At 44.8% G+C, this 14,635-nt stretch overlaps 1 protein-coding gene across 8 annotated transcripts in view; it reads left to right on the forward strand.

Annotated features, from left to right (window-relative positions):
* Positions 1 to 3,870: 3,870 nt before the first annotated feature.
* The window catches only part of NEO1 (neogenin 1), a 108,879-nt gene continuing 98,114 nt past the window's right edge, over positions 3,871 to 14,635 (forward strand). For 2 of the 8 annotated variants that reach the window (XM_081838684.1, XM_081838688.1), the window contains exon 1: positions 4,242 to 4,431. In XM_081838684.1, coding sequence (XP_081694810.1) covers positions 4,284 to 4,431 — 148 coding nt within the window. In that variant the 5' untranslated portion in view covers positions 4,242 to 4,283. Of the gene's footprint in view, positions 4,432 to 14,635 lie in introns of all 8 variants that reach the window. The other 6 variants (XM_081838685.1, XM_081838689.1, XM_081838691.1 and 3 more) reach the window with 5 other exon arrangements.

The following is a 14,635-nucleotide window of genomic DNA, read 5'->3' on the forward strand; positions in this document are numbered from 1 at the left end:
AATAGAAGGCTATGCATGTTTGGGGTGCTACTGCACAGCTGGCAATGGTCTGCAACAGGCAGTGGCATAGCGTGGGGTTGCCGGTACCCGGGGCCACACAGAGGGGCTGAGAGGGAAATGGATGTAGCACTCATGCACATTTCAACTGCCTAATGGCATCAGTGTCACCTAGGAGATCGCAGCCACGGAAATAGGAAGAGGGGTTCTGTCGTCTGGAGAGGTCACTCCCTGGTTCGCATGGAGAAACCTTTTTTAATGTAGCCCAGTGAGGGAAGCATGAAGCTGTATTGAGGCAGAACCGGGTGTTGAAATTTTGCACCCCTAACAATATTGTGCCCCTGTGGCCCCCAACACAACGCAACTGGCAACAGGGCCCTCTTGGTAGTGTTTACCTGCTTACAGAATGTCTTCCCTGGTGAGGTGCCTCTGTCTCCCTCATTATTAACATTTAGCTGCAATTTTATTTACCCAGGCATTTGATGGCTGAAAGATATTGTCCTGGCATCCTTGGCATTATTTAGCTATGAGGATATTGGGTTGCTGTAAAAAAGAAGAAGAAGCAAGCATTAGTTTTTGCTGTTGTGTTGTGTGATGTCCAGGGTTCCTTTGGGAGGAAGGGTCTGATTGAAAAAAAGTAATGAATGAAATAGCAGGAGTGGTGGCAGGGGGAAGGAAAGCACTTATTCCTTGTTGACAGAAAAATAAGAAGCTGCCTTATACATAGACCATTTGTTCATCTAGTTCAGCATTGTTTACAGTGACTGACAGAGGCTTTCCAAGATTCCAAACAGTATACATTCCCAGTCCTATCTGGAGATCCTGGGGGATTAAACCTGAAGCCTTCTGTGTGAGGAGCAGGATCTCTGCACCGAGTTTTGAAGCTTTACCTTACATACAGGTATGTTTGAATGTAAACCAGGTATCTGAATATGCAATGGAACTTCCACAAACATTCCACAAACTGAGGTATCGATGGCTCTCTGTTGCTTGCCTTCCTTAGGAGGTACAATTTGTGCTCTGAGTTTTGAAGTGTTAAGAGTTAGATGTAAAAAGTGTACATGTAAGATTATGAGACTTTAAGAAATAATATTCAGGACACCTTCAGCTATGAGTATACCAGACTGCAGATCAGCAAATGTTTTGAGCTGATAAGAAGTGATATGGAAATTCCTTCTTTAGTCTTTGATCTGTGATGGCTCACTGACATAGACAAGTCATAACCTGATACTTCATCGAGGCACTCAAGTAATGAATATGCATGTGTGAAATAGGCCTAATTATCTCCTGTTCCTCAGGGGGAGGACAGAAGAACAGACACATGTTTCACCTAGCACCACTCTAGAAGGAAAAGAGCAGAAAGGGATTTAAGAGTCAGAACCAAATCACAGGTGTTTTTAACTATCGAGATTCTCCCCCAACTTCAAGTTATCACCGCTGTTCACATGGAGGATGGAGCAGGCTTGGACCTGAACCAATGGCTTCAAGTTACAAGAAAGGAGTGATGGGAACGTACAGTCATATGTGGTGGGATTGTCCGTTAGTTAATGAATTTTGGAAACAGATTGGTATAGAAATATCGGGGATTGTGGGTAGGAAGGTGGGAATATCTAAATTAATGGTTCTTATTAGTCTGAGTAGCACAGAGTTAAAAACAAAAGAGGAATATAAATGGGTAAAATTGATGGTAACTGCAGCCAGACAGGTTATAGCGAGTAATTGGAAAAATTGCAGAAGAGCTAGGGGTGAACCAATGGAGGAAAAAACTAAATAATATTATAATTTTAGAATATCTAACTGTGAAGATACACAGAATGAAAGGGTTTAAGGTCAGTGAGAAAGAAGAGGATTGATTTGAGAAGATATTGAATTATTTGGGTAGGTTTGAACAATTTAGGGCAATAAAAATGTTAAAGGTTAAATAAACCTTGTGGATGGAGGAGTGTTAACATATATAAAATTGTACATATGGTTGATTTGAATATGTTATTATTGATTATGTATACCCAATGTATCAGCCGCCTGGGAGGGTTTCACTGTTTGTGTTTGGTTGTTGGTTAAAAAAAAAAAAGTTACAAGAAAGGAGATTCTAACTAAACATCAGGAAGAACTTCCTGACAGTGAGTGTTGCTTGACAGCGGAATAGACTCCCACAAGAGGTGGTGGATTCTCCTTCCCTTGAGGTTTTGAAGCAGAGGTTGGATGGCCACCTGTCATGGATGATCCAGTCGAGATTCCTGCATTGCAGGGGGTTGGACCAGATGACCCTCAGGACATCTTCCAACTCTAGAATTCTACAAATTACTCTATTTCACCATTTCCTTCCTTCAGCCAGTGCGGGAGAAGACACACCTCCATCTGCTGGCTGAGACTGCTCTGCAGCTAGGCTCAAAAGCAGGGATGAGCAACCTGCAGCCCTCTACCTGATCTCAGGCAGGTGGCAAGGATGGGGAAGAATTGGGGGCGGGGGCAGAGAAAGAAAGAGGAGGTGGCAAAGAGCAGAGGAAGCCAGTCTTTTGGTCCATCTAGCTCAGTACTGCCTATTCTGACCGGCAGTGGCCCTCCAGGATTTCTGACAGGGGTATTTCCTAGCCTTGCCCGGAGATGCTGAGGTTGAGCGTAGGAGCATCTGCATGCAGAAGAAGACACTCAACCAGTGCGCTATGGCGAAAAGGGGGCTCCCGTCCATTTGGGGGCTGTGACTTCACCAGCCACAAACACATTCTTCCCTGCTCCATCTATTGCCAGAGTTTAATTTTAGCTTCATACAACTGTTGCATATCACCTGGAATTGTGATTACACGAGGCAACCAATGAGTGCCGCAAATAGATAGATGCAGGTGATAAGAAGCCCACAGACAGGCATGCGGGCAGCTTCCTGCTGCCGCCCTCCCAACAATATGCAGAGGGATATGCTGCCTTTGAAAGAAAAGGGACAAACCCGAGACATTTCTGGCTGTGAACAAAGATGCAGATTTTTGTTCTCGGTTGACGGCGGGAAATGCAAAATGCAAAAATGCACCAAGCACCCTTATGGGATTGCTTGCGGTGGTTCGGTTCGGTTTCTCCTGCAAAGGAGGCGGTGTGGGGAAAGGATGTGGTTTGGTAAGCAGGAGGCACCGAGCGGGGTACGGAGACTCCGGCTGCGGCTCTCTCTTCCTTCGCTGCCGTCTCCCTCCTTCCCTCCACCGCAGCCAATCCTGGGCTGGACACGTTTACTCAAAAGCAAACCCACTGGCTCCAATGGGGTGGAAGGGTATTCACTCTACACGCAAGTGGGCGCGCAGCACAGCCGCCTCTGCAAGCCCAGCCACCCCGTCGCAAGGCCCCCTTGAACCCAGCGGCTCCTTTACTTCTGAGTAAACCGACCGGGCTTGCAAGTCCGCCGGGTCTCCGAGCCTTGTTTTTTTTTTTAAGCCTTCCCGTTCCTATTTGCAGCGGAGCCAGGGCGGGTTTTGCATCCCGCTCCCACGCCACCCGTCGAATCCTTTCCCCCCAACGTTCTCTCCGTCGCCCCGTTCCATCCCAGCCCTCCTTTGGGATGGGCGTCGGAAGCGCGACGGGGGAAGCGCCGTGCCGGGTTTTCCTTCTCACTCAACGCACTCGAGGCGGAGTTCGGGAATGTCCGTGAAGGGGCGGGGGGAGGGGAGAGTGAGTGAGTGAGAGAAGAAGTGGGAAGTACCAAGGAGCTGCTGCTCGGCGCGGCGGCTCGCGTGGCGTGCGGAGGTGCGCGCGCATTCCTCCTCCTCCTCCTCCTCCTCCTGGACTGCCCCACCCCCTTTCTCCTTTCCTTTGGAATTCTGTCAGCTCAGCGTGCGCGCTCGCGACGATGGCCGGAGGCGGCGCGCGGCGGCCGTGTGAGGAGGAGGAGGAGGAGCGGGGAAGGACGGTTGGTCGCGTGAGCGGCGGCGAGTGAGGAGGAGTGGTGGTGGTGGTAGTAGTGGGGCGCGGGCGCGCGCGCGCGCGCTGGGCGCTGTTGCTCCTCCTGCTGCTGCTGCCGCCGCAGCGGCGGCCGTGTATGTGTGTTTGTGTGAGGAGAGAAGGAAAAAGGAGCCCCGCTCAGAGCCTGGCGCTGGGACCGGCCCGCCATGGAGTAAACCGGAGAACAACGCCGCCGCCTTCTCCTTTTTATTCTTGGGGCGCCTTGGAAGGAGGACCTGGGACTGAGTCCTCTGAGGAGGAGTTGCCACAGCCGCCGCCGCCGCCGCCGCCACTGAGGAGAGGGAGCCGCCGCCTCCGTCGCCGCTTCTCGCCCGCTCGCCGGGCTCGGGGCTAGCGGGGGAGCGATGGCGGCGCGGGGAGCCCCTCGGCGGCTCCTCCTCGGCTCCTTCTGGGTGGCGTTTCTCCTCGGGCAGCGCCCGGAGTCGAGCGTCGCCGCCGCCGCCGCCGCCAGGAGCAGCTCTTCGCCTCAGCAGCAGAACCTCCCGCCCGCAGGTGAGAGAGAGAGAGAGAGAGACCGAGACCCTCAGGCCGGGGGGGGGGGGGACGAGCAAGGAAAAAAGAGCGGGGGGGGAGAGAGAGGCTGCGCGCGCCTCGGCTTGTGGCCCCCTCCCCTCTTTTTAAAAGGCTTTGCGTGTGTCCCCCACCCCCTCCGTGGTGGAGTGTTTTTTGGGGGGGTGGGGGGTGGGGGTGGGGTTCCGTGTCTGGCATGTTGTGGGGAAGGAGGGCTACTACCGCGTCAAGTTCCAGCGACGGTGTTGCCGAGGGCCATTTCGGTGCTTTTGGGGGGGTGGGGTCTGCGATTTCTTTTTAATTAATAACTTGCGCCGAAAGGGGGCAATTCCCTTCTCTCTCTCTCTCCTCTTACCCCCCCGCCCCCTCCCCGTTCTCAAAAAAGAAAAACACAGCGCGCACACACACACACACACGCCAACAACAACGGGATCCCGTCCTGCATGCCTCTGAGCCAAGGGAGTATTTATAGGGGTGGCTGTGGAGGGTCTGCTGCTGCCGCAGACAGCGAGTGGCCTTGCGCAGCGCGCTAGGAGTGGGCAGTGATTTTTTTCCTCCTTTCCCCAGTCCTGCCCCCTGTGTGTTGTTTTTAGTGTGGGTCTATCTTCTAAGCTGCTAGCTTAATAAAACAAAAAACAAAACCTGGAGATCGAGGCAGCTTTGTATAGGTTGTGTGACACAAATCTTTTCCTCCTTATTTCACGGCGTGTTTTTCCTCCTCTTTTGTGCTGGGATTTTTGTTTTGCTTTGTTAAAAAGAGGTCAGTTCCACTTGTAAGAGTCTCACAGTGTTGGACACGTTTAATGTGCCAGCAGAGGCCACTGCACACCTCCGTAGTAATCAGTTGCTGGTGCCATTTACTACGTTGTACAGGAAGGAGAGGCGGCCACTGCAAAGCCATCCCTTCAATTTGGTATTCATCAATGAATACTTCGCCAGAATTACCCCTCCCCTTTCTCTCTCTGTAGTATTTGACTTTGGTGAGAGAAATTCTCTTAAAATCAAAGAGCCTCAGGTGTGTTCAAGAAGACAACCAGCCTACTATCCACAGTGCCCTTCCCCTCGCCCCCCCTTCTCTCCCCGCCCCCACTAGTGGAAGTGGTGTGAGTTGTAATACCATAAACATGAAACGTGCTTTAACTTCTGTTGGATTTAGCAGTGTGTACTGATGTCCTGCTTACATCAGTGGGATCCTGTGTGTGTTTACTTGGAAGCAAATTGCACTGAGCTCCATGGTGCTTATTCCAAACAATCAGCTTGCAGCCCGATTATGCTTCTGGAAAGTTATTAAGCTGGGCCCTTAGGTGGCTGCTTATACTATCATAAATAAGGTACATTAACAGTCTGATTAACATACTGTAGCATAGCCATGCATGTTATGTAGGTCCAGTATTATAGTCATGAACATCTCTTAAGTAGGTAAAACTGACATTAGGATATTGAGGGGGGGAAATCAGCTGGTTAATTTTCTTTTTGCTTATTCCAAAAATCTTGAGCTAAAAAGTGTTCTGAACTATACTCCCCACTATTTGTTCAGTTACTGGTGCTAATATGCTGACTTGAATAATTGAAATTGACGCTGCTCATTGGTTTGATTTTCCACCTTTTACATATGTAGGTTTTTTTGTGTTACCTTTTTGGTATGCTGTACATTTGTGTTCTGTGGTTGTGGCCAATAGCAAAACAATTGAAAGTGAATCTGAATACTAGTAGTAGAAATGATAGCTATATGAGTTTCTAGCAATATTCTTGTGCAGTTGTAAAGTGTATGTGCGCAGGGAAAGTTGACTTAAGAGTAGCTACTTTTCTGTTTTGCTGGGGAGGGTGGAATCTTACAATACGTATATGCAATTCAGACTGAGATTCAGTTTGTAAATCACAGAACATGTAGGCTAATGTGTTACACGTGCTGTCCGTAAAGAACAAAATGAGTTGGGTTTTTCCCCCAAATGTCTTGGAGGATTACAAATTTCAAAGTATTGATATACTAAACTGGAGTTACTAAAACACCATTTCAGTTGTTGTTAAAAGTGTGTTATGCCTTATGATGTGGTGGTTTATCTTAAGGTATTAAGATAAAAAGTGGATTGAAGCATATTTGAAATAAGTTCTGAAGTGGGAAAAGAGATGTGGGTGTAGCTGTATAAGTTAACACCAATTTAAGGAAATCTGTTTTTTATCAGTGGTCAATGAATATGAGAATAGAACAGTTTTGTAAGTAGAACATTAAAAATAGGCATTATCATCTATATGCAGTTAATGATGCATGTTCCTGGCTGCTCTGGGAAGTTTCCCAACTCTCAAATCAAGGTGAGTCAAAATATGTAAAAAGGCAATGAAATCCCAACAGCCCAACAGTCTATCCTATGCTCAGCTTGGTTACTATGTTCTGCTTTGCCTCTGTTATGAGATAGACTTCATGTTTCAGCTTTGACTATTTGGATAAATGTCACACTTCTATAAGTTCTTGATGTATCTTTGACTATGTCATCCCTAATAGTCAAAATTTTGGGTATCATAGGACTATCTTCACCAAACAATTTCTACAGAGTTTGTCATTAACATGCTGTTTTGTGTGCTACAATAAATATTTAAAATAGGCTCCTGTGGAACTCCTCACATCAACCTGTGGAAGGGGCTACTGCTGTGCTTCTGCATGAGTCACTGTCCTGGGTGTCTTTTCTTCCATTGAGATTCCCTGGTGGGGGGCAGTTTTGTTGTATCTTTGCTTTAGCAGGGAAGGAACTCATTACTTCAGCTGCAGCAGAATTACCTGTTCTTGGAGGTGGGCTGTCTGACTCATAAGTGGCTACTCTGAGCTTGGCTTCTTTCAGTTTGGGCACACAGCCAGATGCCTGCCATGAAGAGATACTGGGTGGTGGACTCTTCTGATGGCGGGTAATTCTTACTCTAGACATACTCGGAGTAAACCTTTTCCCCATATGTGTGCCTTGACTTATAATTTAGGGAGGGGGAAGTATGTGTTGGCTACCAGAAGTTTCGACATCCCATTATTTAGGGTTACCCTTTGAGTTCCCAATTTTTAAGGAGAATCTAAAAAGGAGATCTCAGTAATAATCTGATTGTTTTAGACTGTGCCATATCCAATCTCGCAATTTTAGTAATTGAATGGTAGAATAGGCATTTTGAGTTATCTTTCATGTTCGTCATTTTGAACAGAAATGTACGGGTGTCTCCTGTGGTAGAAATTTGGGGTGCTCTTGTCCTCTGCCAAAAGGGCAATATGGGAGGGATGGGTTATGCATGGAGGTCAGTGTTTCCCAGAGCCAAGCCACCCCAGATGGTTTCCCTTGTTCTTTGGTAGTGTCAGTGAAGCAGAAGTGGATAGGAGATAGGTGAAAGAACTCTCCTCACACATTCATCATTCATCACTGTAACTGTTGCCTTTATAACAAAGAGACAGTACTTGAAATTCCCCAGGTGCCAGGCATGTTTTGTGACTAGCACAGGTCCGATTGCGATCATGGGGAGATCTCTGGGTGCCAGGTTGGCAACTGACATCTCCATCTGGTTGGCCCCTCCAGCCTTCTTAAGCAGGTAAGCAGAAGAGCTTATTCATTGCATCTATATCCCACCTTTTACTCCAAGGAGTACATGGTTCACCCCCTCCTCAGTTAATCCCTACAACAACCGTATGAGGTAGGTTAAGAGGCTGTCACTGGCCCAAGGTCACCCAGTGAGCGTCATGACTGAAGCGGGGATTTGAACCCTGATCTCCCAGCTTAGTCTAACACACTAACTGCTACACCACACTGGCTTCCAAGAGTACAGTAGTACCTCAGGTTACATACGCTTCAGGTTACCGACTCCGCTAACCCAGAAATAGTGCTTCAGGTTAAGAACTTTGCTTCAGGATGAGAACAGAAATTGTGCTCTGGCGGCGAGGCAGCAGCAGGAGGCCCCATTAGCTAAGGTGGTCTTCAGGTTAAGAACAGTTTCAGGTTAAGAACGGACCTCCGGAACGTATTAAGTACTTAACCCAAGGTACCACTGTACTTCTGTTATGGGACAGCTATATAAATTACCGTATTTTTCCATGTATAAGACTAGGTTTTTTCCCTTAAAAAATAATGTCAAAAATTAGGGTGCATCTTATACACGGATAGTGTCTTCCCCCATTTTCTTAAATCTGAGTCCCCCAAAATAGGGGGCGTCTTATACATGGGGGCATCTTATAGATGGAAAAATAGGGTAAAAAGGTAAATACATATGGAGAAAGCAAAATGTCACTTAGAGAAGGATCTGAAATATTTTACTTGAAGCTTGAATTTGTTTTTTTCTGGATTGTTTTATTTGATGTTTTAATGTGTTGAGGTTTTTTTTAAAAAAGTGTAAGTGCTATAGAAATGAAATGAATAATAACAAATTCCATTGGGGGAAAATGGGGCCTAGATATTCCGTTATGGTGACCACAAACTAGATTTGATGGTAGCATTTGGTGATTAGCTTATATAGCTGACTTTCTAAGACTGCAGAGAGAGCAAAATGAGTAATGGATGAGGTGAATGGGATAGTGGTGTGGAAGTTAGATGAAGCTGCCCAAAGTGGCTGGATCAACCCTGTCAGATGGGTGCGGTATATATGTCATTAAGAATAAGAATAAGAATTGGAACTCTCCTTTCCTCCCCCATCTGTCCAGAAATCAATTCCAAACTTTGTCACACTCTTGTGTGACTGTGAAACATGGGTGAGGTTGTCCAGAAGCTACAATTAGGATGAAACATGTCCTTAAGCTCTGACACTGAGTGGCCTAACCTTTGCTGATGTGACCCTGCATGATGCGACCCTTCCAAGAATCTGTCACACATGCAGACATTTTGCTAGTCTATATTAAAAAAGCTAGTTTGAAGTACTGGTATTCACACGCTTACGATATTCTGTATCACAGTTTAAGCAAGAAGCAGAATCCAGGGCTATGTCGATTTGGGACTTGGTTGGAAGGGGTAATATATACATTTTCTACACTAACAATGTTTGAGTGATCAGGGCAAGGGGAATGCTCCTTCAGAAGACCATGTTGGTTTGTGGGAACAAAGAATAAGGTGAGATTTGAAGATGCAGATCTGCCGCTGTTGTGTGCTCTGCCTTTCGTGGTTGCTAAGAAAAGGATGGGAATTCATTATTGTTCCTTTGCATCCTGGTGGGATTTTTAGCTCACTTCTTACTGAGTTAATTCCCAGTAGTTTTTCCCAGTCTCCCAAATTAGTTATGCCTTAATAGTTAAGCGATCCTGAGGTGTACTCTTGCTTTGTCATGTTAAACACGTCAGTGAGCCATAGGCATTTGGGTGGGTGAGAGTAGCCCATGAAAGGCAGCCTACTCCTAGTTAAGAGCAACAGGCTATGCAGTTTTGCCTAAATAATAAATTACCGGTACATCTTTTTCAACTGTTGCATCAGATGAGCTTATTTCTGGGCACACAAACATCAAATGTTTAATCACTTTGAGGTATGTGAAGTACCCCAAAAATATCATTTGGTAAATCATAAGGTGATGCATAAAATAAAAAGTCTGGCTCAGTTAGAAATTCTTTTCACATCAAAAGGCCCTTTAAGATGGTAGACTTCAACCTATTTCTTACAAAATGAAATACAAATGCAACAAACAAACACTCTGAGAAAATCTTTTTCTCATTATAATAACCATGTAAATTAAAATGGTACATCAGTTTCAGTAAAGAAGCTGTATGTATTGATCACCACATGGCTTTTCGCCATTTTTGTTTTTGCTGATTAAGCCTAGCCAATTTGGGATCACACAATGCATGTGACTGTTGGTGCGTTGTAACCAGTTAGGTTTAGTTATGTGCTGACACCACTAGGTTCACATGAAGACTGTGTTTCCATTACTAATTACATGGGTAATCCAGGGTTGTTTTCTGAGCGGTGTTCAGCCCATTTGCACTCTTTCCTGAAAAATAGCCAAAAGGGGCCCCCTCTTTTCAAATCTGAGCAAGCTTTTCATGAAGCTGCCCTCTGCCTTCTCCAGTTTTGGCTCAGCGCTGGTGTCTAGCACTGCATACAACAAACCATTCTGCTCATTAGGACTCTTTCCAGCTTCACTAGAAAATCTTCCTATAAACTTTTTTTCACAATTTCTGAAGCATAACTAGACATCTTTCACAAGAGCATGCAATGAATCTTAGAAGACTAAAGAAACCCCAATAGTCCTTAAATGCAATATTTCCATGACAACTGACAGGATTTGGTACAGATGCTTTAAATGAAATGTACCCCTTTAAATGAATCCTTTTGGTTATCCTGAAGCAGGTTTTCCAAATTCTTCATTGTTGTTTGCTGATAAGCATGAAAAGAGGCCACTAGGTTGTGAAATCACTCAAGTTGCATTAATACATTAATGAGAGCTGTTGCTTGTATGGTCAAAGTGTGTCTTTTTGCAGTTGTGAGGTCATGTGTAACCATTAGATGTGTCTAATATCCAGCTGTGATATGTTTCATAGTTTCTGTTCTTTCTGTAATATCCAGGATATTGGAGGGAAGAATACTGAGGTAGGGGCTTGATCCTTTGCTGCTATGAAAAGGAATGACTTCTAAATTACATGCTGTTAATGGGGAGCAGTGACATGATGAGTGACATATATACTGGAAGGATTTTTTTTATTTTGCTACTGGAAGGATTTTTTTTATTTTGTTTTGACCATGGCAGACCAACACGGCTACCTATCTGTATCATGAATCTTAGTTACAGGTAGGTAGCCGTGTTGGTCTGCCATAGTTGAAACAAAATTAAAAAATTCCTTCCAGTAGCACCTTAGAGACCAACTAAGTTTGTTATTGGTATGAGCTTTCGTGTGCATGCACACATCTTCTGTGCATGCACATGAAAGCTCATACCGATAACAAACTTAGTTGGCCTCTAAGGTGCTACTGGAAGGAATTTTTTAATTTTGTTTCAATGATGGGTCTTGCAACTTGTTGATGTAAATTTGAGTGAAACAAACTTACATTTGAACCATTGAAGGGGCATTAGAGGTATTTAATTCTAGTGGAGCTTTGTCCAGTCTAGTGGCTTCAAATGCTTATTTCCTTTTGTCTGAAAATAGGGCAGATGTTTTTACTGGAGGATCACCCCCCACTATTAATGCTGTACAATACAAAAAATATTATGAAATGCATTTTTCATACCCATGGCTACTCCAAAAACTGAAGTCAAAATGTCCTGTGATATTCTGTCAGTAGCCATGTTGAAGGGAGCTCTTCAGCACTTCCGCATTGTATTTTGCAGAAAAGAAAAGAGGAAGTGATATAGCAGCACTGATTACTGGGCATACCAATATATTCTCCAGCTCCATAAAGGTTGCTCCCAGGCAGAGCAGAGATAATAGCTATAGTAGGTGCTGTAGAACATTAATCTTGGGACCTGAGGCAACAGAACTATACTACCAGGACAGGGAAAGCCCCTACCTGAGGAAATGCTTGTGTGAGACAGGCTCACGCCTCGTAGCTACCAATGAAAAGATAGGATGTGAGGAAACAGTTTCCAATTCAGTGTTTGTCCTTGTTACTGTGATGGGATTCTCATGGATTGTTACCAAGTTCATGTTGTGCCCTCTGAAGTGGCAAAGAAAGGAGGATTGCGGAGAAAAGACCCCCGGAATCTACTGACGGTCTCATTTCATCAGGATTTGTCTGCTTTCTGATTTAAAATATCAGTTCTATCTAAAATTCTTTGAAATGTGCTGCAGCTGAAGCAAGGATTGCCTATTCAGGACATAATGACCTTTGCACATTGACATACCCTTTATGGCCATCCTGAGCTGAAGATGCTTTGCAGCTTTTTTATTCAGTTGATGCCTACACTTATAGCTATATGTACACACCATAATATAATGTATTTGTTTAATTTATTTTCTAGTCTTTTTAAGAAGCTCATGGTAGCATACATGGTTCTCCTCTTTTCCACAACAGCCCCGTGAGGTAGCTTAGGGTGAGAGATTGTGATTGTCCTGAGATCACCCAGTAACCTTCATGGCTGAATGAGAATTTCAACCCTGGTATACCAATACTCTAACCACTACCCCTTATTGGTTCAAGCTTCCTTTGAGTAGCTTGATTCTTTTTCTCATTGGATTAGTTTCTGTGATTTGGATGAAGACACAATTTTGTAATTACTGTATGGCACATTAGCACCTCTCAAGAATATGCTTCAGAAAACAAGATTCCTGGCAGAGACCTTCCTTGCATAGAATAAAAGCTACATCCTATATATGAATGGTTATGTCCAGGAAAGGTTTGCTTCTCACTTAGACTTTTCTTCATATGTTGAACTCCTATCTATATTTTTATAGTCAGACTCCACATCCATCTATGTTTCACTTACATAATGTGAAATGGTATTGCTTTCAGTAGCTAGGGAAGATTTCCTACTTAATCTGCAGATTCAGGCTGACAATTTTATGATATTCACTGACTATATTGCTATTCAACTTTACTAAAATATTTTTTTCAATTGTAAAACCCATATGTCTCCAAAATACTGAGGAATGTATGTCCCTGGTCTCACACCCAAAATTTCTTACTCTGTTCATCAAAGTTGAAGCTTTTCTGTTAGTTTCTTATATTCAGATCTGCAGAAATGGTGATAGGAAACCTTTCATATGAAGCCAATGGTATGGATTCTAGTGAGCATAGGTTCATCCTTCCACAGTTTCATATTATCTTTCAGATTCTTTCCCCCAATGTATTATTCTTTTCTCTATCTAGTGCTTTCTTGTATTTTTGAGTACCCTACAATGATGCTGTGCCTGTTGTAAATTTCTGGTGCATGATGAAAATAACACTGTGTAAGACTCCACATCCCTGAATATACCGTATTTTTCACTCTGTACGGCGCACTGGACCAAAGGGTGCACCTAGGTTTTTTTTTGGGGGGGGGGGAAATAAAGGGAAAACCTCACCTTCACTCCCGGAGCTTGCTGCTATCCGCAAGCCTTCTGAGCCCGGCAGGAACTCCCGCGGGTTCCCCAGGCTTGCGGATATCTGCCCGAAGCCCGGGGTGCACTGTGCAGCGCTCCCCGGGCTTTGGGATGCAGGCTGCTATCCGCAAGCCTTGGGAGCCCGGCGGGAGTTCCCACCGGGCTCCCAAGGCTTGCAGATGGCTTCCTGAAGCCTGGAGAACGAGAGGGGTCGGTGCGCACCGACCCCTCTCGCTCTCCAGGCTTCAGCGAAAGCCTGCATTCACTCCATAGGACGCACACACATTTCCCCTTCATTTTTGGAGGGGGGAAAGTGTGTCCTATAGAGCGAAAAATACAGTATTTCATATAATATAGTAGATGGAATTGCCGTATTTGATGACAAGATGCTGATGACCAATTGAAAAAATTGATGGTTTAAGGTCTGTTATGGCAAGATTTGAAGTGTAAAGTTTTGAAGTCATCCAAGAAGGCAACAGTACTAGGAACAGTTTGATGGTATATGGAAATACAATATACTCAAATTTTATATTGTATTACCAGGATTTTGTGCCAGACCTATCTGTGAAATGTCTCTTCTCTGGATAAAGGGTGAATAATTTTATCTTCCTGAACAAACAATCTCAAGACCACTTTCTATGTTAATAAACTTTTCAGGTAATTAAGTGGTTTGGTTTTTATATCTAGAAAATGCTGTTTTTACAAACCAGTTGGCATATATAATAGTGATGGATGCACTCCCATGGCCAATTTGAAATTGGTCTGCTAAAAGCAAACCAAGAAGATGTTCACTGGCTCTTCTCTATTTATGATGCCTCTAGGCTCTTGATGCCCTGCCCTGAAGGTGTTAATGGGAGAGGAGTGGAACCTAAGGGCCATATTGCATCTTAAACCCTCCCCACCTCATGATTATTTGTACTCCCCCCCCCCCCGGTAATTCCAGAGGTGGAAGTTGTGTGGAGGGGTGCAGTCTCCAAATATGCTCTTGTGACTGAGGCATTATGGGAAATCTTTGCTGTCACTGATTGAACCCTCCCTACCGTTGCTTTCACCCCCTCAGATATATGAAAGAATATTGCGGTTAGGACCCATACTGTGACAAGGAAAACGGGGTGAAAGTTTACATCACTGGGAAAGGCAATTACATCACCAGGGTCCAGAGTTTGCCTTATGCATACTCCAGGATGGGACATGAATAAAATTGCTGTCCCCTAATGGGTAGATACATGT

The sequence above is a fragment of the Podarcis erhardii genome (assembly GCF_964252035.2).
Source record: "Podarcis erhardii genome assembly, chromosome: 14".
Taxonomy (NCBI): domain Eukaryota; kingdom Metazoa; phylum Chordata; class Lepidosauria; order Squamata; family Lacertidae; genus Podarcis; species Podarcis erhardii.